This window comes from Pleurodeles waltl, chromosome 7 (assembly GCF_031143425.1).
Source record: "Pleurodeles waltl isolate 20211129_DDA chromosome 7, aPleWal1.hap1.20221129, whole genome shotgun sequence".
NCBI lineage: Eukaryota > Metazoa > Chordata > Amphibia > Caudata > Salamandridae > Pleurodeles > Pleurodeles waltl.
In genome coordinates, this window is record NC_090446.1 from 614,217,918 (window position 1) to 614,240,879 (window position 22,962).

General features: G+C 41.6%; 1 protein-coding gene across 2 annotated transcripts in view; it reads left to right on the forward strand.

The window, feature by feature from the left end:
• CLTB (clathrin light chain B) overlaps positions 1-22,962 on the forward strand; it is a 54,196-nt gene that overhangs the window by 23,654 nt on the left and 7,580 nt on the right. The window contains exons 2-5 of one of the 2 annotated variants that reach the window (XM_069244574.1): positions 1,698-1,750; positions 9,850-9,967; positions 10,869-10,980; positions 20,734-20,787. In XM_069244574.1, the coding sequence (XP_069100675.1) occupies positions 1,698-1,750; positions 9,850-9,967; positions 10,869-10,980; positions 20,734-20,787 (337 nt within the window). The remainder of the gene's footprint in view (positions 1-1,697; positions 1,751-9,849; positions 9,968-10,868; positions 10,981-20,733; positions 20,788-22,962) is intronic. The other variant, XM_069244575.1, reaches the window with a different exon arrangement.

The following is a 22,962-nucleotide window of genomic DNA, read 5'->3' on the forward strand; positions in this document are numbered from 1 at the left end:
AATATGCAGGGCAGCTGTCCCTGGGGAAAGAAGATGTAGGGCAGCTGTCCCTGGGGAAAGAAGATGTAGGGCAGCTGTCCCTGGGGAAAGAGGATGCAGGGCAGCTGTCCCTGAGGAAAGAATTTGAAGGGCAGCTGTCCTGGTTAAAAGAACATGCAGGGTATCTGTTCTGGGGAACGAAGATGCAGGGCAGCTGTCCCACAGAAAGAAGATGCAGGGCAGCAGTCCTTGGGGAAAGAAGATAGAGGACAGCTCTCCTGCTTTTATTGTTTCCATTTATGTAAACAAACTAACAAGGACATTATGGGCCCCATTACGAGTCTGGCGGTCTACTTGTGGTAGCGGTCCCACCGCCAACGGGCTGTCGGTGAGGACCGCCATATTACTACCGTGGCGGAGCCGCCACGGTTGGACCGATGACACCAGCAGGCTGCTTCCAGCCGGCAGCCTGGCAGTCCCGGCGGTTGTAATCCACTAGGGCAGCGTGGTTATGAGTCCCTATACGGCCAGCCTTTCCATGGAGGTTCCACCACCATGGAAAGGCTGGCGAAATGGGGGCGTTGGGGAGCCCATGGGGCCCCCTGCACCGCCCATGCACTTGGCATGGGCAGTGCAGGGGCCCCCATGCACAGCCCCGTTGTGCATTCTTCTGCCTGAATTACGGGCAGTGGAATGTGCAATGGGTGCTGTTGCACCTGCCGCACCGCCACATTGCCACCGGCTCAGTTACGAGCCGGCTGCAATGTGAAGGCCCTGTTCACAGCAGGGCCGGCCGGCAGAAACACTGTTTCTGCCGGCCGGCCCTGCGGTGAACATATAATAGGGCCAGCGGTGTTCTGCCAGCACTTGCGGGCAGGTGGCGGGACAAGTTTGGCAGGCAGTGGCAGCTGCCCACCAAACTTTTAATGAGGGCATATATATTCTCTGAGCAAGATTCTTGCGTGAATAAGCACACAGTTCACCAATTTGGTTATAGCTCTTTATTTAACAGAAAACAATAACATTGTAATGTAGAAACAAGACACAATCCTTTCAGATCTAAAATGGACAAAGCTAGACCAATATAGCCAGTTTAACTTTCATTTTCTTAATTCAGGGTTAGCTGTGTGGAATTGGAGGTATGAGTACGCATGTCAAAAACCGACAACGCCTTTAAATGAATGACATAAAATCTGACTGCAAAATCTTTTCTTTGTTTGTGGATCCAACTATCTCCTTTCCTTGTCTTCATGAGCAGAATCCTTCATGCTCAGGGCGTTGACTACTTTGTAAAGATGTGTTTTAGACCAGTGGTTCCTAACCTGTGGTCCGGGGACACCTGGGGGTCCGCGAAGCCTCCTCAGGGAGTCAGCGACTGCTCTAAAATTTAAATAATATTAACAGAAGAGCTTCCCAGCTTTCAGTAATGACTCAGTGGTGGTTAACCAAATTTCTATAATGATTCAGTGGGAGACCCCGGGTTCCAGTAATGATAAAGTAGGGGTCCACAGAAGTGGAAAGGTTGGGAACCACTGTTTTAGATTGATACCAAGAAAGTTTAGTGATTAAAGAGGGCTGCACCCTGGAGGGAAATGGGTCTACCAGTTTATTCAAACTGTCCCTTTCTCTTCTTTGAGTGAGATATATAGAGCCCTCATCAGTCTGTGTTACTGTTCTCTCATCATCACTGACCACCTGTGCTTCTCTCTTTATTTCAGTGGGCTTTGGAGACCTTGTCACCACACCTGTGAATGGAGGAGACCTGTTCCCGGTGAGTTTCTGATCTTTATCTGTGATACGTTCAGATTGGGGTACTTGGGAGGATAAGAAGTGGAGGGGGGAAGTGGTAGTGGGACTTATAGCAACTGGGTGAGAAAGGAGTGACTGAGTAATAAAAAACAAGAGATGGAAAGAAAGTGGGATGAAGGTGACATAGAGAGAGTGCAAACAAGAGAGCAGCAAGTGAGGATCTTGCAGGAAGATGTAAGCGCCACTTGTTTTTTAAACAAAAGAGCTTTCAGTCTGAATGTAAATTTTGAAAGCTGAGCTGAGGCCATATTTCTGCTACTTATTATGTCTCGGGGGGGTGCACTTTCTCGCAACAAGTCACAATTTCAGAGACCTAAACTACATAGGCAATTCCAGCTCGCATCCCACAACAGCTTTCTTCGTTCAGCGTCACATAACTCCCATTCAAGAGCTCCTAGAACGCCGGACGAATCAAAGGGACAGGAACACCCTTTAGACAACAAGCTAAATTCACAGCTGAAGCATTATATGCTCCATGCAAGGACAGACGTTTGCAAATCATTGAATGGCTCACAGAAGTCTCGCCTTCGCTTCCGCTAAGAAAGACCTCTTTCATGACATTGAAACAATTGTGCGTAAAGTGTAGCTCCCACACCTCATCAGTGTAACTATCTCCTAGCTTCTGAAATCTGCCTACAGGAATGTTCTTCAAACACAAGGTGAATTGAAGTATTGAAATGGGCAGATTAATTACCCGGTGTATTAACCAAACTGCAGATAGAATTTCTGCCACAGTAAAAGGCAACTTTTCTAACTTTTCAGTGTTGAGCATAATATAAGTCTCTTCTTCATTAGCCTTTATTTGTTGCTTTTGCATCTAGTTTAAAGTGTCAAATAGGTCCCTGGAGCTGACATAATGCCAGGGCACACAGCCACTTTTCAGAACTTGTAGCATCCAACCTAACTGCATAGTGAACCTAAGTTGACTCTGTCCATGTTGCACAAATGGCATATCATGTTGTATGATGTCATTTGCAGATGAGACAGTGTTGTTAAGTGTGTATATGCGGTTGAACAAAGTGACCATTCCATTGTCTACAACTGCTAAAGCTTTCTGCAAGTTTTCCTGATCTATCTGCCTCAAACAGGCGGCAGCTTCTTTTTGTGATAGTTTCCAAATTTTATTATATCTTGCATATAAGAAGCACTTTGTGGATTTTTTTCTGGGGCCCAACAGGAAGTCTTGAAAGTCTGTTTTTTCTGACAGGAGACTAAGGTGTTCTTTAACAGCGGTTAATGTGGAAGATTTCATCTATTGCTGTCATATTTTTCCCACGCTTTATGTGGTGATGACACCAGAGTGTTACAATGATATGTTACGAGGATCAGGTCGGCTCAGTCTAAAACGTTCTGTGGAGCATCCAAAACAACTATTTTTTTCCACTGGCCATAATAACCACCTGTTGGGACCTGAAAGTTTTGAATTAAATGTTTCATTTTGGACCCACCAGTTGAGCTTTTCTTCAGCTGGTGACGGAATACTGGGTGCATCCAAGTCCTTAATTTTCGCCAAGCCTAAACAACTTGTTTGCTGTACAGTTTCATTTAATAATATAATTTGCAACAGAATAAGGCATGCTCCAAACAATGTTCACCTTCTATGTAATTTCCACACTCTTTAAGTCAGTCGACTTCAACCAATATTCAGTGAGTGAGGATCCAGTGAACCTGAAGAGAGAATCAAGACAAGATATAAACAATCACTACATTCATGAAGGCAGTATCTTGTATTATAGTGACATAATACAGCGCTTTTCTACCTCTTGTCGAGTTTCCAGAGCACTTTCCAAAAAGATGGGTGACTCATTTCTACATTTGAAGCATATGGATGAGAGAAGGGCGTTGGTAGTAGTCAGCTCTATTAGTGTTGAGTTTTGATGTTGTGCGTGGGACCCCCAGAGTGTACTCCGGACTTGCTGCCAGTGCACATACATATGGCTTACGTTCAAAGTTATGAGTAAGGATCGGATTTCCAACCAACATACACAAACCAGTCCACGGTTATGATATGAGTTTCTTTGGTTTCAGTATTTGGGAATAAGTTAGGTCTTTATTTCTCTTTTGAATTCTCAATGGTTACTGATGGTCCCTGTCCTCTTTGGCAATGTATTACGGAGCTTCTGTGGCTGTACTGAGAATCACCTCTAAGTCTTTTTTGATAATGAGGGATTAATAGTCACGGGGTCATATTTGACCTAAGGTTTCACTTTTCATTGTATGGCCCAGGTTTATTTTGTCAGAATGTTAATCCTTTCCCATGGATTGCCCTATGTGTAATGTAAAGTGTTTGAAGGTTATTCTTTATATAGCTGGTACCGTTGAAGAGCATTGAGAGATGGCGTAATGTTGTTCCATCTGTTTAAATTTAGTACTGATCTAGCAGCTGGATTCTGAATTCTTTGGCGTTAAAGAGTGCAATGTAATCTTTCTGGTGGAACAAATAAATCAGGTTGCATAATAATAATTTCACCCACCAAGGATCCCTTGTCCGATTCCTAGTTTCTGGCTATCCTTCTACAATACATTTTCTTACTTGAGTCAGATTCTCATCACTAGTGTTTGCCTCGTTCAATTATTTTTCTGTAAATGGCTACAAACCTGAGACTGTGGTACACTCTATAGCAGCCCCACACTCAGTGTCAGTATCCAGATCACTTTCATCAGTACCATTCAGTGCCATCCTAGATAGGCCGTCAGCCCTGAAGATTTTTTCAACCAGAATATGGAAATACGAAAAGAGGGCCCCTGATAAGCATATAGGGCAACCGTACCAGGGGAAATATCAACATTAATAAAACATGAGGCCACTCTGTTATAGTATATGTGACCATGCAGTATTTATACACCATTTATAATATGCGTAGAGACCATACATAAACTATTTGTTTCTTTTTATTATTGTATGTGGATTCACATCAAAATACTCATAGTACATAAATATTCCTTAAACAAAATTACAATTGTATATACATATTACAAAAAGTATAACCTGATAAAAAATAAAAGAAATGTATGCACCCCCCTACATCAAACTATCACACCTCACAACCATAATCAAACTCAACTCACATTCATACCCATTACACCATATGAACTCTGAATCAGGCATACCATCCACTCACTGCAAATCAATACCCTTCTATTTTAAGCGACGCACAATTTCATTCAACAAGTAAGTGCAGAGCGTGCGCCGCTTTTAAAATGTCTTAGGCATGTGCCCAGTTCAAGGCAACACCGTGTACATGCAGGCACACAATTGTAGACAATGCTGGCACATCTTTTGAAATGCGAGGTTCAAAGTCTTGCCATGTACATGCAGGTTCATGATTATAGGCAAAGCCATCACACTGTTTATGGTATCGCTACTGGCATACTACTGTTGTGGGTGCGTCCTTCCTTATATTTGTTTTGATAATTTATTTTAGAAGGGGACACGTAGGGGTAACCAACCATCTACCCTATCGAGGCCGAATGAACCTTTAGTACTCAGATAGGTAGGGTGTTTGGCTGTGAACAAAACAAAGCCAACAATAAACAAAACGATACAATACCATCATTAATCAACATTAGAGTCTGTAATTTAAACGCACCATGACCTATTTGGCCATGAATCACCACACCAGTTTAGTAATGTTCAAACATTTATTCCCCTTTAGATTAACAATGCTAAGATCAAGTAAGCCAAGCGCAAACCCAAATTATAAAGATACGTGAATACCACAGGTTGACCAAACCTTCTTAAGAATCTCAGCTTTGAGAGAATATGAATTATTCGGCTCTCAAGAATCACCATACAGAATAATAGCAATATAAGATGCACAGTTGAGATTGAATATATTAACACAAATGTATTATTCACAATCAGTTATTTTAACATTCTAACTTTTACCCTAATTAGATTAAGCATGTTGGACTTAATGCAAGAAGGAAAAAAAGACAAAAACTAATTTGGAAAACATCTATTGCGCTATTAAAAATAGCTGTTGGGTTTCTAGAACAGAAAAACAAGAAAACCTGCAAGAAATATGCACTTTGTGTTATACCTCTCCTTAATGGGTTCAGCAGGCAGCAAAGTCTTCTTCAGTGGAGCATCTTCTTGTCAACTTCAGTGGACAGTGACATATATAGGAACAGTTCAGTAATATTTGGCCTTAATGCATCTGAACTGTCAGTGGCACATACCACGTTATTTCAGTAGCAAAAATAAAAGCACATCTGAACACAACCAGGTACAGGGAAGAACTGCACTCTAAACAGCAGGGAAGAATTCTGCATACGACTGATCACAGCAAAGAGCAAAGCAAAATCTCCTCAAAGTCTGAGCTTACATCACCAGATTTCATAAAACTCAAACTATTTATTTTCTGAACATGTAATTATTATATTTTCATTACTCAGTTAGTAAAACATAAAATACATTTAATTAGACAGTGATTTTATTTTCATTTTCGAAAATATCTGTGTCAATTATCAGTGTAGGCCTCATTTTCATTTCAGCCTTGCACTTTTAAACTGGGGTTTTTCTTTCAGGTAAGCACACAATTTTATTAGTAATTTTCACACTGTAACACTATCTCTTGCACTGTGAATTTAAGGGAGATGCAGTACTGCAAACGCACATTTGAGGATGGCATTCACCCACAATAGAATCACTTAGCTGAGCAAAAAGAGTCCTGGAAAGGCAGAAGAGTGTAACTAGTCCGCGATCTGCTTCACGTCTGACTGCAGCAGCCAAAATGATCCTCGGCTTGGTCAGTGAGCAGCGGAAGCAGAGCGTAGACTTCCTCTCGTCGCCAATATGTAGCGAGCGCTCACACAGAAAGGTGCCTACAGTTTGAGGTTTATTATCTTGATAATCCCGCCCACAACCTGAGACGGACCACTCACGGGGAGGACAGACTACTACTGACCAGCTGTATCCGTCTTCCACAGTTGCTCCATTCCAGAACCATAAGCACAACCAAACGTATACAACTAACGTGTGTAATAAAAGAATCAAACCCTTGTGAGCTTATGAGTGTAACTCATGATATCACAAGAAAGGAGAGAAGGCAGAAGGCATTACCTCAATAGTACAGACTTAATGCATCTAAAAAATAACACTTCTACAGTAATACTTAAAAATGCAACCATTTAGAAAATTAAATACTCCTCAAATTGTACTTATAATACAGTTTAAAGTGAGACAACTAAAGATAATACGCTTTCAAAGAAGCCTTCTGTTTTTACCTAAAAAGTGTACTATGTTCTGGATATTCTTTTGAAAAATAGTGTATGCATTTAGACTATGTGTTTCACTCGTAGTGACGTTTACAGCTGCATTCTTAATTTGGAAGATGTTTTCTTCGGTTCATTTTTAAACGTCTCTCTTAATTTGGAAGATTAACATCTTTGTGTTCCTTTCTCAGTGAAAGAAACTATTTAGTTTGTTTTTTATGTGTGAAAACTGAAATTATTTATCTGGTATACATCTATTTGTGTCTTTTGAGTTATTATATGGACTCATTGTTTATTTTAAATCATTGTGAAATGTCACTCGGTGTTATGTTGATCATGACCTGTGCAGGATAGTAACACATGTATCTTTTATTGATATTTAGGAGAAATTAATTTTAAATCTCACATACGTGTTTAGTTTTTGGTTGTGATGATATACAAATTTTATTTTATCCTTGTTTTTTTGTAAAAATGTGTAGGGTTGTATTTTGAAGTAAAAAAACTATTTATTGTACTTCAGTGGAACAGACTATATTTTCGATGCAACAGTATGCGGCAGGGGCAGTTAAGGAAGAAAGAGAGTAAATTTAGGAGCTTGGGCAGTGCAAAAATAAAAAGACAGATTAAGGTGCAGGGTGGAGAAACAATGGATGAGTTGGAGGGAGCAACAAGGAGAACGCAAAGCTGGGGATTTTAGTGGGGAAGCAGCCCACAAGGGAGACAGCAAGAAAACACATGCTATTCATGACATCCGAACAAAAAAGAAAGCAGTAGTTCCCTATAAGCAGTGAAAGAATCCAATCAAAACAACGCTATTCTCCAAGGAAGAGGAAGACATGCTACCAAATAAGAAGCAAGCCAATGAATTTTGCAAGAAAGTCAATCAGTGGTAAGGAGTGGCCTGACCTGAAGCCCGCTGTAAGTATTGATATTGTCCATAGTACGTCTTTGAAAGCAGTTAAAAGTGGTCCGTAGGTGAGACCCAAACAAAGATTTTACTAGATGTGCATGCTGAGATGCATTAAAGGGAAAATGTTTGCTGGTGTTATCATAATTGGCAAATAAAAGATAAGCTATATAATTTACTTTGGAGAAGAGGGCTGGGTGGGGTTGTAATTAAACTACCGTAATATATGACTAGTACAGTGAGTGGCACTGCCTACTGGCCAAGTTTAGAGTGCTGATTTTGAGAGATCAGAAATCTTTCCTATTACACCCCAGTACTTCAGTCACCAAGACAATAATTTGAAAGGTGTAAAGCCACAGAGTTGTCTTTTAAATTAAGATTTATTCTGTGTCACATCACCACAGGGCAAGAGCGTACCTTCACCTTCAATTTCCTGTGGCAACTGCTCGATTTCCAGTACCAACATTCTGTAATTTGAAGAAGCTGCCTAAATTTCAAGCAATAATAAACACAACATGTTCCTCTGTGACCTTCTGATATAGGTAAGGCCGTGTCTGGCCAGCTCTCCTTTTTGCATTAATGGTCAGGTTTAAAGGCAATGATGAGATTACAGTGCAAATAACTTTGCCAGAGTACTTCAGGGCAGAATGACATTGTCTTTGTTATGTCACAGTGAAGATCCTGTGACTTGTTCAGTAAGGATCTGATGTCATACCTTTAAAGGTGTCAAGACACTGATCTGTAACAAAGCCAGGAGAGCTAATTTAGGCTGACAGAGTCAAGGGCTCAAGCAGACGTTATGAGGAAGGGAGATGTCTGGGTGCTGAACACTCAGCTTCCGGTCACGAAGAAGGTGAGCAGAGGCGTATCTGACAAACCTGGAAGCCAGGAGCATGTGTCATAGAAGCCGTATGGGTTTGTGGAAGACTCAATTTAATTGCTTGTAGAAGGCATTTTGTTGCTGGCTTAAGTGTTGATGGGAGAGAGTAGAGGTTAAGTTGTAGGATGTACGTCAAACATGTCCATAAAGTCTCCAGAAACACTTAACTGAAATTCATGCAATTTAATCATTTTGCACCACACGTGCCTCACTCTGTGCCAAAGTACATAAAATGTTCCTGATAGTTGCTAGTGACTGCACCAGATGTAGGCGGCAGAAGGCTAAACTTTAAAATGACATGGTCATGCCTGGTGATTGATGAGTTCTCAGCTGAGGTGGTAAAATTGCTGGGGAACTGTGCCAGCAAGCAACATACACTTTAATCAAAAACCTGCTTGATGGGATTGATGCTAACAACAAAAGCAGATAAGACTTCATCTTGGTTCACTGAATTAACTATTGCTGTAGTCAAAAGGGAAGCTGCAATGCAGTAGAAATCACCTTGAGCTCCTAGATTAAATAAATAGTGATCTAAGCTTCCTAAATGGGCCCAGACCAAGGCCATCTGGAATAGACTAATAAGGTGTCTGACTTTGGAGACTTGTGGTGAAACCGGACTGGGATGTCCTTTTAGTAATTGACCCGAGAACAATGATTTTTTTTTTATATATCACAAACATTGGTTATTCTTATCTGGCTTTTGCTCTCCGATCTGTCTTCTCTGTTGCTCATATCCTTGGTACATGTTTATCACCTGATTTTATTTGTCTCATATGATTGCACTTCGATAGATGCTGGTATCCTCCGGAATCTCAGTTACCTTTTGACTATGTTTGGTGGTTACACCTCTTATCTTGGTGTTAGCATTCTTGTAACATGAAAACATGATGCTCAGTGCCCAATGACAGAACATTGTTGCAGTTCGATATGTATAAAGAGGCACCTGAGATGCAAAAAAATTAAAGCAAACAAATTTTAAAAAGTTGAAGGGTGTTAAGATGGAGTGGAATGTGGGTAGTACACAAGGAGATTCATATGCCTGCCTTGTACTCTGCAGGACTCCAACGGACATAGCGATGGATATTCAGCTATAGCTCGGGCTGACCGGTTGACCCAGGAGCCAGAAAGTATCCGTGTGTGGAGAGAAGAGCAGAAAAAACGTCTGGAAGAACTTGGTGAGGAGCAACAAACAGAAGGCAACTTGGAATAGATAGATATGTTTAGTGGTTGACAGGGAGACTAAGCTGGACAAGGACTGCACCTATCAAGTACTGTGTCCAAACTGCAGCATTGGAACTTGAAGGTGCACAGATTGTGGGTATGGTGTGCTGTCATTACGGACCATCAAACCGTTTCGAAGACTGTTGAGGGAGAAGTGAAAGAGTTTATATTGCCCACAGAAGGTCTTTCAATACTCAAAATGGTGAAACCAAATCAGCAGGTTTTGTGGACTTTAGGAGGACAGCACCTTTGTAGCAGGGGTCAATGAGAGCAGAGGAATGATAGCATTAAATCAGCAGGGGGTCTCCAAGGATCAGCAATGGGGATCTTCTGACCAACAAGGGTCTCAGAGAATTTAAAGAAAAAGTAGCAGAGGTCACCTGGAATCTCATGGTAGTAGCCAGTGAGCATCAACAAGATGTCTGAAGAAAGATTTAGCCAACAATGCTCTCCATTCGTAATTGTTGGAGAGCGACACTTGTCCAGAAGGAGGTTACTGTACTTGGGAAGTTAATCACTTGGTCAGGACAGAGTTCATTAGACGCAAAAAATGATTTTACCTGACCAGTGAGAGTTGTAGGAAGCAAGGGGTCAGTAGTGGGCAGTCTGCATGATTTCCATGAATCACAGGGAGGGCCCACGTCAGGATTGGTCTCTAGCTCTTATTCCAGATATTGTTTTCAGCCTGTAAGTAGATTTTCCTTGAGTTGATCATTTATTTGGGAATCCAGAAATGTTCCTGTGTTTCTGTTTTACTTGCTTGCTGTTGGACTGCTTCACGGTTGCAGCCAAATCTCTTTGGTGATAGTGCCAAATTTTTGTTTTACTTTTGTTTCAACTTGTCTTTTATTTTAGATGCTTCATCGAAGTTAGCTGAGCAAGAATGGCGGGAGAAGGCCAAAAAGGATTTGGACGAGTGGTATGTGCGCCAGAATGAGCAGATGGAAAAAACAAAGGTCAACAACAGGTAAGGAGGCAAGCAAGGGACATGACAGGCTTTGAAGTAAAGTTGGGGGAAATTAGCCCATAATGATTAACAGGGCAGTTATACCCAAAGGCACTAAAGTATCTCTCCCTTGTAGAAGGGACATGTATTAAACATTAGGTTATGGTATCACCCACCTCTGGGTTGCTCATTTTATTGATTTATTGAAGGTTGACAACTTGGAGCACTGCCCGGCAGAATTTTATTATGTGATCTGAATGATACATGCAGACTGCCTTATGGACGGTTCAAGCTGCCGAATAGGCTAACGGGGCTTTGACTTACAAGTCTGTCTGTTCCCCTAAACTTTGAAAGAAAGATGTTTTCTGCCACAGGTCAGCTTGAGAAATATTTGGTAACTTGGAATCTATAGTCCAGTAATGTAGTCTAACATGCAACAGAACAAAGTCATGCTGGGAACAGAATGAGGAAGAGAGTCCAGGGATCAGAAGTTTTGGAACAAAAAGCATGATTAATGATGCGCAAATGAATCAAACACCTAATCCGTAAATGAGAAACCACGATAATGCAAAAATTAAACTCCTCAACCACTGTGATAAAAGGAATAGGGTTTTGGATTAGGACAGTCTCGTGCAAAATCCTAAATTGCCTTTCTGTCACCTTCTGGTGCATTGGCCTGTGAGTAGACTTCTGTTTCCCTACCTACTTTTATAACATTAGTGTCTTCCTCATGTTGCAAAAAAGACCACAATGAGCACACAATCCCAGTCCACCTGGAAGTCACAGCGTAACTTGGAAGTTTGGAATTGATGCTTCAAGCACTGTGTTCAGGTACAGGCTTGAAAGAGGTGCTGTTTAATTCCTGAACTGTTGTATTTGCTTATGCTTTGGGTCGAATGTTGAGGCTGGTGACACGAGGAGATTCTAGTGCGTCTATGACGTGTGGACTCTTTCTGTGTCAGTTGAGCCTCGGTGTGTTCCTAGACAGACCTGTTTCCTTGCACAACAGATCTTAAATAAAGAAGATGTTAACTTACCTACCTGTTCCAGTGCATTCATCGAGTCTCAGTCACTTCAATTTGGCGATGAGGAGCTTAATGGTGTGGCGGTCTACGGTGTTAGCGGTATTTCGTGGACTGCGGCCAGCGCACATCAGCGGAGACAATCTACGTTGCCAGCGCTATCCTGCTACCGAGGTGATTGCCACTTTATATATATATATATAACAGTGGAGTCCTGGCGTCTATGAGAGATCTTGATCTTTGTTTCTTGTGGACTGGTTATCCGTGTACATGCTGTTCAGGCGGAAACACGCGAGCGGAAACCGTTGAGCTCCCTGCACTCACAGACGCACACATGTCACCTTGACAATGGGGACACTGAATTACGGACAGAGCTTCCAGCATTCATTGATGCGCATGCGTCACCTTAACAACGGGGACGCTTTATTCTGTTTTTTTTTTCTCTTCAGTTTGCCGTGATGAGCGTCGCAACACCTTGACAACAGGGACGCATTTGTCTGTATTTGCCAACGTCTATTATCTGGCAATTATTATCAGGTGGAAACAGGTCCGGATTTAATTGAACATTAAGGCAATCACTGGGATAGTACTGGTAAGCTACACAGGAGTTGTATATTTTCACTGGAACTGTGCACTGGGGCGTGGTGCAGTATGGCACAACCAAATTTTACAATTATTCCCCTGCAAGCATTTTGGTCTGCTGGAAGTGCGCCACCTGTCCAGTGGGAGTCCTTCCGACTATTTTCTAAATTATCTTGGTGCTATTGACGAAGAGAATAAAATGGCTGCAGAACAGAAGAAAATAATTTTGTTACATTCGTTGGGACCTATTGGATTGAAGACATACAATAAAATGCCAAAATGTCCTGTGAGTGGGGACATATGGGTTTTTAGTGCAGTGACGCAAGATCTTGATAAATACTTTGCACCTAAAGTTTGCATTGGAATTGTTAGATATAAGTTTTTTCAAAGGAAACAAGAGAAAGGGTAGTCCGTGGATGACTATGTTGCAGACTTAAAGAAATTAGCTCTTGACTGTAAGTTCGGCGCAATCCATGATGACCTAATAAGGGATCAGTTAGTTATGCATTGTAACAATCAATCCATTCAAGAAAGATTATGGATAAATGGTGATTCCCCACTTGAGGATATCTTAGCTATAGTACGAAAGGCAGAAATTTCTGAAAGGTGTGCTTCTGAGTTGAAGTCAACAGAGAAAAGTGCTGATAGTGTTTATAAAGTGGTGAATTGAAAAATTGTGAAGGAGCAGAAAACTCCGCAAAGTGGCGATGGTGAGCGAAGGTGTTACAGATGTGATAGCAAGGAATATCTGGCGTACGCTAAAACATACCTAGCTTTAAAACTTAAGTGTAGCAAATGTGGTATAGTGGGCCACTTTGCAAGGGTGTGCAGGAATAAAAAGAAGATAGCTAAATGCATATACGAAGGCGATGACCAGACAGGAAGTGATATCGAAGAGAAAAATGTCAAGTCCAGAGGAATTGTGGAGGATGGAAATTTTGTTTTGAATATAACTGAAGAGAATACCAAAGGGAAACCAATGTGTGAAATGGAAATTGGTGGTATTCCTATTACAATGTATGCAGACTCTGGCTCACCATTCACCATAATCAATGAGGAGGTGTGGAACAAAACATTTGTGGATAAAATCGGCACACATTTATTGCAACCAGATATTCAACCTGAAAGTTATAGTGGGGAAAAAATTGACTCCTTGGCCATGGAAATGGAAAGAAAATTTCCTAACGTTTTTAATAACAACTGGGAAAACTAATAGGTTTTGAACATGAGATCGTACTAAAAAAAAGTGCTGTACCAAAAGTCCACAAAGTGAGACCTGTGCCTTTAATGATAAGAGATGAGGTTTCAAAAGAGTTGGAGAAATTGATGATGGATGTCATTGAACCAATATAAGGTTCTGAATGGATTTTACCTGTGGTAGTAGCACAGCGCAGCAACGGGAAGATTCGCTTGTGCGTTGACTTACCATATTTGAACGACAACATTGTTATTGATCGCTTTCCATTACCGAAGATCACTGAAATGGTTTCCAGTCTTAAAGGTGTCTGTTGGTTTTCCACGATTGACTTATCTGCAGCCTATCATCAGATTCCACTGTCTGCAGAATCAAAGAAGCTTACGGCCTTCATTACACCTTTTGGGTGTTTCCAGTATAAGAGGATGCTGTTTGGACTAGCGTCAGCTGCTGCTGTTTTTCAACGTTTAATGTATAAGTTGTTTGGAAAGTCCAAGGGGGTGATGTGTTTTCAGGATGACATTTTGGTGTTTGGGGAAGATAGGAATGTACATGGTTGAAGGTTGCGACATGTGTTGGAAAGCAAAGGCTTAACTGTAGAATTAAGCAAGTGCAAATTTGCTGAGAAAAGTGTGGAGTATTTGGGACATGAGATCAGTGGAGAGGGGGTAAAACCTAAGGCGTCATTGGTTGATGCTATTTTTAACGCACCAACTCCTACAATCAAGGATGATGTAAGGTCATTCTTGGGAATGGCGGAATTTTGCACGAAATGTATCTCGAATTTCGCAGAAAAGGTTTCTAACTTAAGGCTTCTACTTAAGAGAAATACACGGTTTGTGTGGAATGATGTATGTGAACGAGAGTTTGTAAAAATGAAAAAGGATTTAAGCAAAGTAGCTAATTTAGAGAGCTTTGACCCGGAATTAGACACTTTTGAACCTACAGATGCTATTAACAAAGGACTTGTTGCAGTTTTATCTCAGAGAGACAGGAATGGAAGGGATAGGATCATTTTGTTTGCTTCCAGATCTTTGTCACCATCTGAGGAGAGGTATTCTGTCATTAAAAAAGAGGCCTTAGCCTGGTCTTGGGCATTGGAACATTTCCGTGCGTTTGTGTGGGGTAAGAATATAAAGATTCAATGTGATCATAAACCTTTGATCAAGTTACTCACTTGTGAAGGTAGCGTGTTGGCGTCAGCGAGAATAATAAGGTTGTCCATGTGCAAGAAGGATTTTACATAGCGCATGGTGTATGTACCTGGTAAAAACAATCTAATGGCTGATTGTTTGTCTAGATTGCCAAGTCCGTTAGAAAGGTGTGTGGATGATCCGTGGAGTGAATTCAGTATTGCTCTTGTACATGATTCTGGTAAACCTGCTCTGAATAAAGATTTTTGGGGAAAAGAAATGGATGGGGATGCTGTATTGCAATCTGTGTTGACGTATGTTTTAGAAGGGTGGCCTAGGAAGGACCAGCTGACAGAGTCTTGTAAGTACTTTTGGGAAGTTAGATCTGAGCTTTCTGTAGTTAAGGATGTTATTTTGAGGGGAGATAAAATCGTTCCTCCGTGTGGTGTGAGGGAAGCGATTTTGGAATTGAGTCACGAAGGCCATTTTGGCATTGTCCGGACCAAATCTATAGTTAAAGATTTATTTTGGTGGCCTGGTGTGGACAAGGCAGTGGAAAGATTTGTTAGATCTTGTAGAGTGTGTTCCTCAGCTGATAAGAGTTTGTGTACACTAAGACCATCTATGGAGCAAATGTTTTTACTTAATCAACCATGGGAAGTGTGTTGCTGTGGATTTGTTTGGACCGGTTGGCGATGCACAGGAGTATGTGATTGTACTAATTGACTTGTATTCTAACTGGCCAGAAATTGGAATAGTAGAAAGGGCTGACACTACTACAGTTTTGAATTCCTGGACAGAACGTTTTTGTCCGAAGGTATCCCAGCAAAATTGTTGAGTGACAATGGTGTGCAATTTGTTTCTGATGCTGCAAGGAAGTATTTTGAGAGAGTGGGGATCAAGCATAAAACAACATTTCTGTATAATCCCACTGGTAATGGCACTGTAGAAAGATTCAATAGAGTCATCAAGGTTGTTATTCAGGGAGCTATGGAAAAGTGTCTGGATTGGCATACTGCTGTTTTCAAGGCGATGTGGGCATATGGAATCACTGAGAACGGTGCAACAGGATTAAGTCCTTTTGTTGTTATGAGAGGAAGAAATCCTAGGAGTAAACATAACCCTGCTTGGTTAGTGGATACTGGAATTAGACACTGGTCCATGGAGTTGCTGAATGATTGTTTAGACAAGTCACAAGCAAAAACTAAATTCTATTATGATAAACTTCATAATGTGAAGCCGGTCAAGATTAATGTGGGTAATTGGGTCCGTGTTAAGAAGCCTTATAAGGTTAGGAAGCATGAGAGTCAGTATTTTGGGCCAGAGCAGGTGATGGAAGTGTTACATAATGCCGTCAGATTGAGTGATGGTAGAGTTTGTAATCTTAAACGTGTTGCTTTGCTTAACAATGGGCAAAATCTTATGTGTAGTGATGAGGATATGGATGGAACGGTGGATGGGAGAGGAACTGCTGATTGGTTAGAGGATGAGGTGGATGGACATCGGGTGTCAGGGGAGGATTGTTTTCCTAATCTTGATCGGGGTAGTGTTGTCGATGATCGTGAGGTTGGTGTTAATGAGTGTGAAGGAGATGAGAGGCAAGTATCAGATCCTGAGATGGGGCCTTCAGAGGGTGTGTTGCGTGAAGGAAAGAGGAAGGTGATACCTCCTTGTTGGTTGAAAGATTTGGTGTTGGGATATATATCAGATATTCAGGATACCCAGTGGCTGGTTGGTCGCACATGGGTTGTGTGTGTGTTTTCCATTAATATTATCGCACATGGTTGTGTGTGTGGTTTTCCATCAATATTATTTGTTTTGTTTTTTAATTTAGAAAAAAAAAGGGGGGGTGTTGTGTGTGCTTATGCTTGGGGTAGAATGTTGAGGCTGGTGACACGAGGAGATTCTAGTGCATCTTTGACGTGTGGAGTCTTTCCGTGTCATTTGAGCCTCGGTTTGTTCCTAGACTGACCTGTTTCCTTGTACAACAGATCTTAAATAAAGAAGAGGTTAACTTACCTACCTGTTCCAGTGCGTTCATCGAGTCGCAGTCACTTCATGAACCCCTTGTATTATCCATTTCTCACACTGTAGCTCAGAAAACTTTAAGAAACCTACATGCATGCTTCCAGTCAGAGGAACACTGCTAACTAATACCCTTAGTGGGGCCCACGTGGTAGGTTAACACAAGTGGACGGGAGGCTGTTACTGTTCCTGAAATCCAGCTCTTTGCCCAAGGTAGGAGGAGGAGAGCAACATAATCTTTATTGTAAGTTTAGTGGCCTTGTCAACTTATCATTGATGCAGTGGGTACCGCATGTGATTTCAAACTCACAAGGTGCTTTAGCTTCCTGTCTGCCTCATCCAGGTCTTCTTTTAGAAGGGTCTGGGATGGGGACACCTTCAATGCTTTTATGTTTCTGTGGTGAGAACTGCATATCATTTGCTCTTGCTTCACTCTTCTTGTGCTTCAACGAGCATAGACTGTTTCTTCTGTGTTAAGGGTTACTTTTATATACTTTGAATCTAGTGAAAACAATATAAGCAAGAAAAACCTTACACCTTCATGGTAGTGAGAATGATTATTTTGTTAATAATAATAAACAATTGCTCTTTATGGTGTGTTTTCATTGACAATTGTTATTTTTTGTTGTGTTTGCTGAATATTTTTGTACATATTCCTTATTACCCTACATATTTTACTTTGCTGCTTGGCTTTTATTTCATTGATGAGGTGACCATTTCGAGATCTCAAACTGTATCCTGAAAGTCCCTCACGCATCTCACCAATGTAGGCGTGGTACTCAAATAGGCTTTTACTGCTAAGAGAGAACAAATTAGGGGGTTGAGCAGAAATATTCACAGAAGCTTCATAGTCACATTCCTATCTGGGTCTCTAGACAGAACTTGGCAATATGAAAACTTAGAATAAAACACTATCCTATATTGAAAAATGTACCTATTCCCATTAAAGGCAGTGGTTAGATACAGTTGGGACAGCACCTCCTAGAGCCCCTTCTTTAGACCTCATTGTGTTTAATAATCAATCCTGCACCCTACTTATTGGTCAATAAGGTATGCGCACGACCCTTCTCTCTTAAACCTCACTCTGAAGGGTTTACAAAAAAGCTTTATCCATGAAATCCAGTATTGTAAACAATTTGAATAGCAGTTAAATCTTTGCACTAGCCTTTGAACACTGGATGAGGTGGAGTTCGATACCGTGATCCTTATGCTTATCTTGGCATTCCATTGGTTGGTATTGGAAAATTAACGAAGGGTAAAAGACTGCTCATTTTGAAAAGGGAGGGATAAATAGATTGTTCTGTAGGCATTTAGCCAAAGTGTTGGAAAATGCATTAAAGCAGAGGTCTTCAAACTGTGGGGCCAGTCTCCTGCGGTTTCATGGCAGTACTTCCAGGGGGGCGCAGATGGCACAAAATAAAGATTGCCTGAAAGCAGAACTTTGTTAACTTTGTAACCGCAAAACAACATACTCACCTTAAATTAAATATAAATGCAAAATACATTAATAAGTGGAAAATGCACACTTTTACATTTTGAAACCTCGATTGGTTAACGCAGTCACTGAAGGTGTCTGTGTGTGAGGCCAGGGAGTTACAGAAATTAATCCTGGTTGGCACATTGGGGAACAGGGGTTTGTGTATTTATACTACTACGAGGTCCCAGCTTGTAACAGAAAGCGCTGTGAATAGGTAAGCCATTATTTGTAAACTGTTTATACACAATATAAGATAGGCAACCACTAAATGATGAAATGTTTAAAATAAAACAATGCTTTCAAAGTTTAGATTTTAATAATAGTTAATCACACAGCACATAGGTCAAGCATTTAAAAGCGTCCATTAAAAGGACACTTTTCAGAACTCAGACCCATATGTCACCTTTCAAAAAGAATACATATTTGTCATCATGAAACATCAAGTGACTCCATCAATTAAAGCCTATACCGGTTTCAAAGCAGCCTTTGCATTTGGTAATTAACCATTTGCACACATGTACATTTCTTTCACACAGCAGGCACCTTAGTGAGGAGGCTTAATACTTTAGCTCTCTGTCTCTCCCTTGGCTTCACAGCACATAAGCCCGCCACCCACCCACCCTTTTCACTTTCACCCAAAGGCAGCTGAGATTTGGGTTTTTCCCTTTTCTATTAAAGAAAGGGGAAATCTGCCTACTTTGGGCCTCACGCTTAATAGCGTTGGCACCGTGAAATGGGTAGAGAAGGAAGCCCTCTTTACATAGCTGTAGGTATCGTTAGTGCCTAAGGTGCAGGTGGTGTGGCCTAGGTGGTAGGGGCCCACTACATCACAATTATGACTGTCTTCCTTTACAAAAGAGACATGAGGCCTTGCTAGCATTAGAGCCGCAAAGTGCGGGTAACCCATGAAAGCTTATTTTTTTGTCTAAGAGGGAAAGAAAGTCTGTGTCAGGATTGGAGTGATGGCCAGGCATGGTGAGAAAGGAACGAAAGAGGCAGAGAAGACAGCCTGCTTCTCAGGGCAGCAGCTATCATTAGTGACGCATGTGTAGTTGCATTGGGGTTCTGGAATGTGAGGGTTTCATAACACCCCAGTTATGTGGGGTAGTGTTTTTTGCCACTCCTGCACCCCCTAGCCATTTAGTTTTTGGAAGGGGTGAGGGGAGGAGAGGCGACAAATCATCTCGATTTTTTTTTGGGGGGGGGGGGGGGGGCACACAGACAAACAAAGTTTGATGACCTCTGCTTTAAGGTATACTTGGCCAAGATGTCCTCTTGTCTAATGTATGAGTCTGAATTATGGAAGTACATTATTTGAAAGAAAATATACTTTTGTTCAAAATAAGTAACTTCGGACTGCGTTAAGAGTCTACAAAACTACCACTATATGTTCTTGGAGGCTAGAGACTTTGCTGTAAAAACTGGGCTCAGTTTGTCCCACTTTAAGCAAACCCTTGCTATAACCTCAAAATATCATCTAGATAATATACTGAAAAAAAACAGGGGGGAAGATCCAAACAAATATTCATGCGCTCTCCTTCTGTTCTGGGAATCTGTATGCAGGTTTTAAGTGAGCTAATTTAAACAGAAATTTTTATTTGCCCCTTTTAAGGCGAAACTCGAGCAGAAAATGAAATTAGTTGAGAATTGGACAGAGGCTTACAGCAAAAGCTTACTGCAGATGTTAAAAAATGGTGCAAATTTAAAAGAATCATGTTGTTGGTACATGAAATTCCCAACTTGAGATGTACAAATATGCTTAATTTAGTTGATAAATCATGGAGATGGACTAATGAGGTTACTCTTTGATTAACATGTGACTGAAGGATTGGAAGCACGAGGCCCACTTGCACTCTCAGCTTATCTACCATAGGTATGTAGAAGTAAAATAATAAAGCCTGTGTTTGTAGGAGCCGCATATTTAACGCTGGGCGGGTGCTAAATCCATTGAGGTTTACTATTTTTGCAGCATTCTTAGAAGTTTCCCGTATTCCCAAAAGGTGACATTGGAAACGTATGTGTGTGTTCGTTGTGTTTAATTTAATGTTTCTGTTCTAACTCTGAAATAATAGAACCTGAAATAAATTGCTTATACCATCAGAGAACTCCGTGAACAGAACCTTGTAGCCTTCAAAGAGATGCTAGTTTATGGCACTAGAAGACTTCTCAGTATGACCTAAAGAAACAAGACAAATGATTAACGTTTTCCTGTTTGTCTGTTAATCTTTAATGTGTTCCCTCCCTCTGTTAAATGTCTGTTTATGTATTTAAGAAGGACTAATGCTTTCTCTTTCTCTCATTCTCTCCACTTCTATGCCTGCTTCTCGCTTGCTGCTCCAGGATTGCTGATAAAGCATTCTACCAGCAGCCTAACGCTGATGTGATCGGCTATGTGTATGTTCATTTTTCTCCTCTGTCTTTGCTTCTCTAACATGTATCTCCTCCTACTTAAATAATCAATGGTAACTTTAAGATAACAGAAGAGACCTATTTACTGCGATGGCTGTCCTCTTGCACATTTTTCCTGGGAGACATTCCAACAAGCTGTTGGTAATGACATGTGACATTAGCAGTTTTTCTACATGTTGAGCATTTCACTGACTGTAATGGTTAAATAATCCTCCCCATCCCGGACAAAAAAATTCAAATACGTGGAACCCTGGACCCGTCCATCCCATGACGCAGAGGGAATGCAACTACACAGATAAATGGAATATATGATCCTATAAGTCTATCCCTCTTAGGAATGTAACCTTGCATCTAAGGAAACCCTGTATTGCTGGCAGCTTGTCAACCCAGGCATAAACAGTTGAGACTCTGAGCATCCGGGCATCAACCAGTGTTCTCCCCCAGCCATGCTCTTAGAGGTACATAGTATTTCAGTCCATATTAGTCTGTCCATCAGAGGGTTTCTGCCTAAAGCTATAGGCCCAGTTAGCCTTTGCCCGCTTCCCTGGTATGCCACCATACTGGTGTAGAGAATGTGGTCCTAACTATCTTGTTCCTCTGAGGCTTTGTACCATACAGGTAAAGAGAATGCAGAATCCAACCAATCTCTTCTATCTAGGTCTTCTCGATGCTCAACAAGATGCAGACGTGCACCCTGGCCATCCCAGTGCAGAGCACCTACGTTCTGATTGTATGGGTCAGCACAACCCACTCTAGTTACAATGGTTAGAGGGGGTTTCACTTTTAGAATACAGCTGGCACTCTTGGACTGCTGCTCTAAATAAAAGGCCTATTCCAAGAAAGTACAGGTCCAGAAGGTGTAGATTCCCTCATTAACTCTGTCGCACCACTATTTTGCTTCCACATCAGTTAACTGCTAACTCTGGTCAACTTTCCTTTGAAACGCTTGCTCAGCCACACCTGAACATACCAGCAGGTGCGACTGGTGTTAATGAGCAAAAGTGGCATTGCCCTCCCACCCTCCGGGGGCGGGCCAGAACCGGGAAATAAACGCAGAGCAGCTAAAAATAAATCACTGCTTGGAGACAGTGTGCTTAATCTCCTGGGTGAACTCTAGTGAGCTTTGCAGATCTCCTACTGCCAAGCACCAGTCGGGCGAGGTTTTCTTTGACCTGACATCACAGCAGAGGGAGTGCTGAATTAGAAAGCCATGGATTTGGTTGCTTTTGGAGTACATAAATAGTGGTCCTGGGTGGAGTTACAAAATTCCATCCACTTCAATGACTGGTGGTGGGGCAGGCAGATGAGACAAGGAGGAAGTGGATGGCAACAATTTGTTGGTCACCACAGAGGGGCAGGCTGTAGGAGGAGTGCAGGGGGCTTCTCTCCTGGCAGTAACACATGTTTAGTCCTCTATTTGGTTTCACTTTGTAGAAAAGGTTATGGAGCTGAGCCTGACAGAGTGCTCCATATCTCAAACATAGAGGCCCAAGAGAGGGAAGTAACCAGCTGTGGGCAACATTTGCACTAGTGGATTAAGAGATAAGTGTGCAGTTAAGTTTTTACCTGCATCAGGGGCATCGTGTACCCTTTGCAGCCCATCCAAGCAGCTACAGTGGGGTCAGGTTCTTGATGGGCCTCTTCTGTCTGCAGCTCGGCAGACAAAAGCTCATAATTAATGTGGGAGGGTGAGTGAAAGGAAAGTTGAGTTGGAGGGATGAAAGGGTGGATAGATAGATGCATTGATGAATGAGTGAAAGGGTGGATGTAGCAATGGAAGAGTGAAAGGTGGGGAGGGTGTATGAGTGGATGGATGGATTGGCTGATGGATGATCAGAGAATGGATGGATGGATGGTAGAATGAGTGAAAGGATGGATGGATGAGTGGATGGATGAGTGAAAGGATTTATGTAAAGATGGATGAATAAAACAATGGATGGATGACTGAAAGGCAGGGTAGATGGATGTCTGGATGAGTGCCAGGGTGAATTGATGGAGGGATGAATAGATGGACGAGTGAGTGAAAGGATGAATGGCAGAGTGAAAGGGTGAATGGAGGAATGTATGGATGGATGGGGCGAGGGATAGATGTGTGTAAAGATGTATGGCCGAGTGAAAGGGTGGGAAAATGGATGAGCCAAAGGGAGAATGATGGATGGA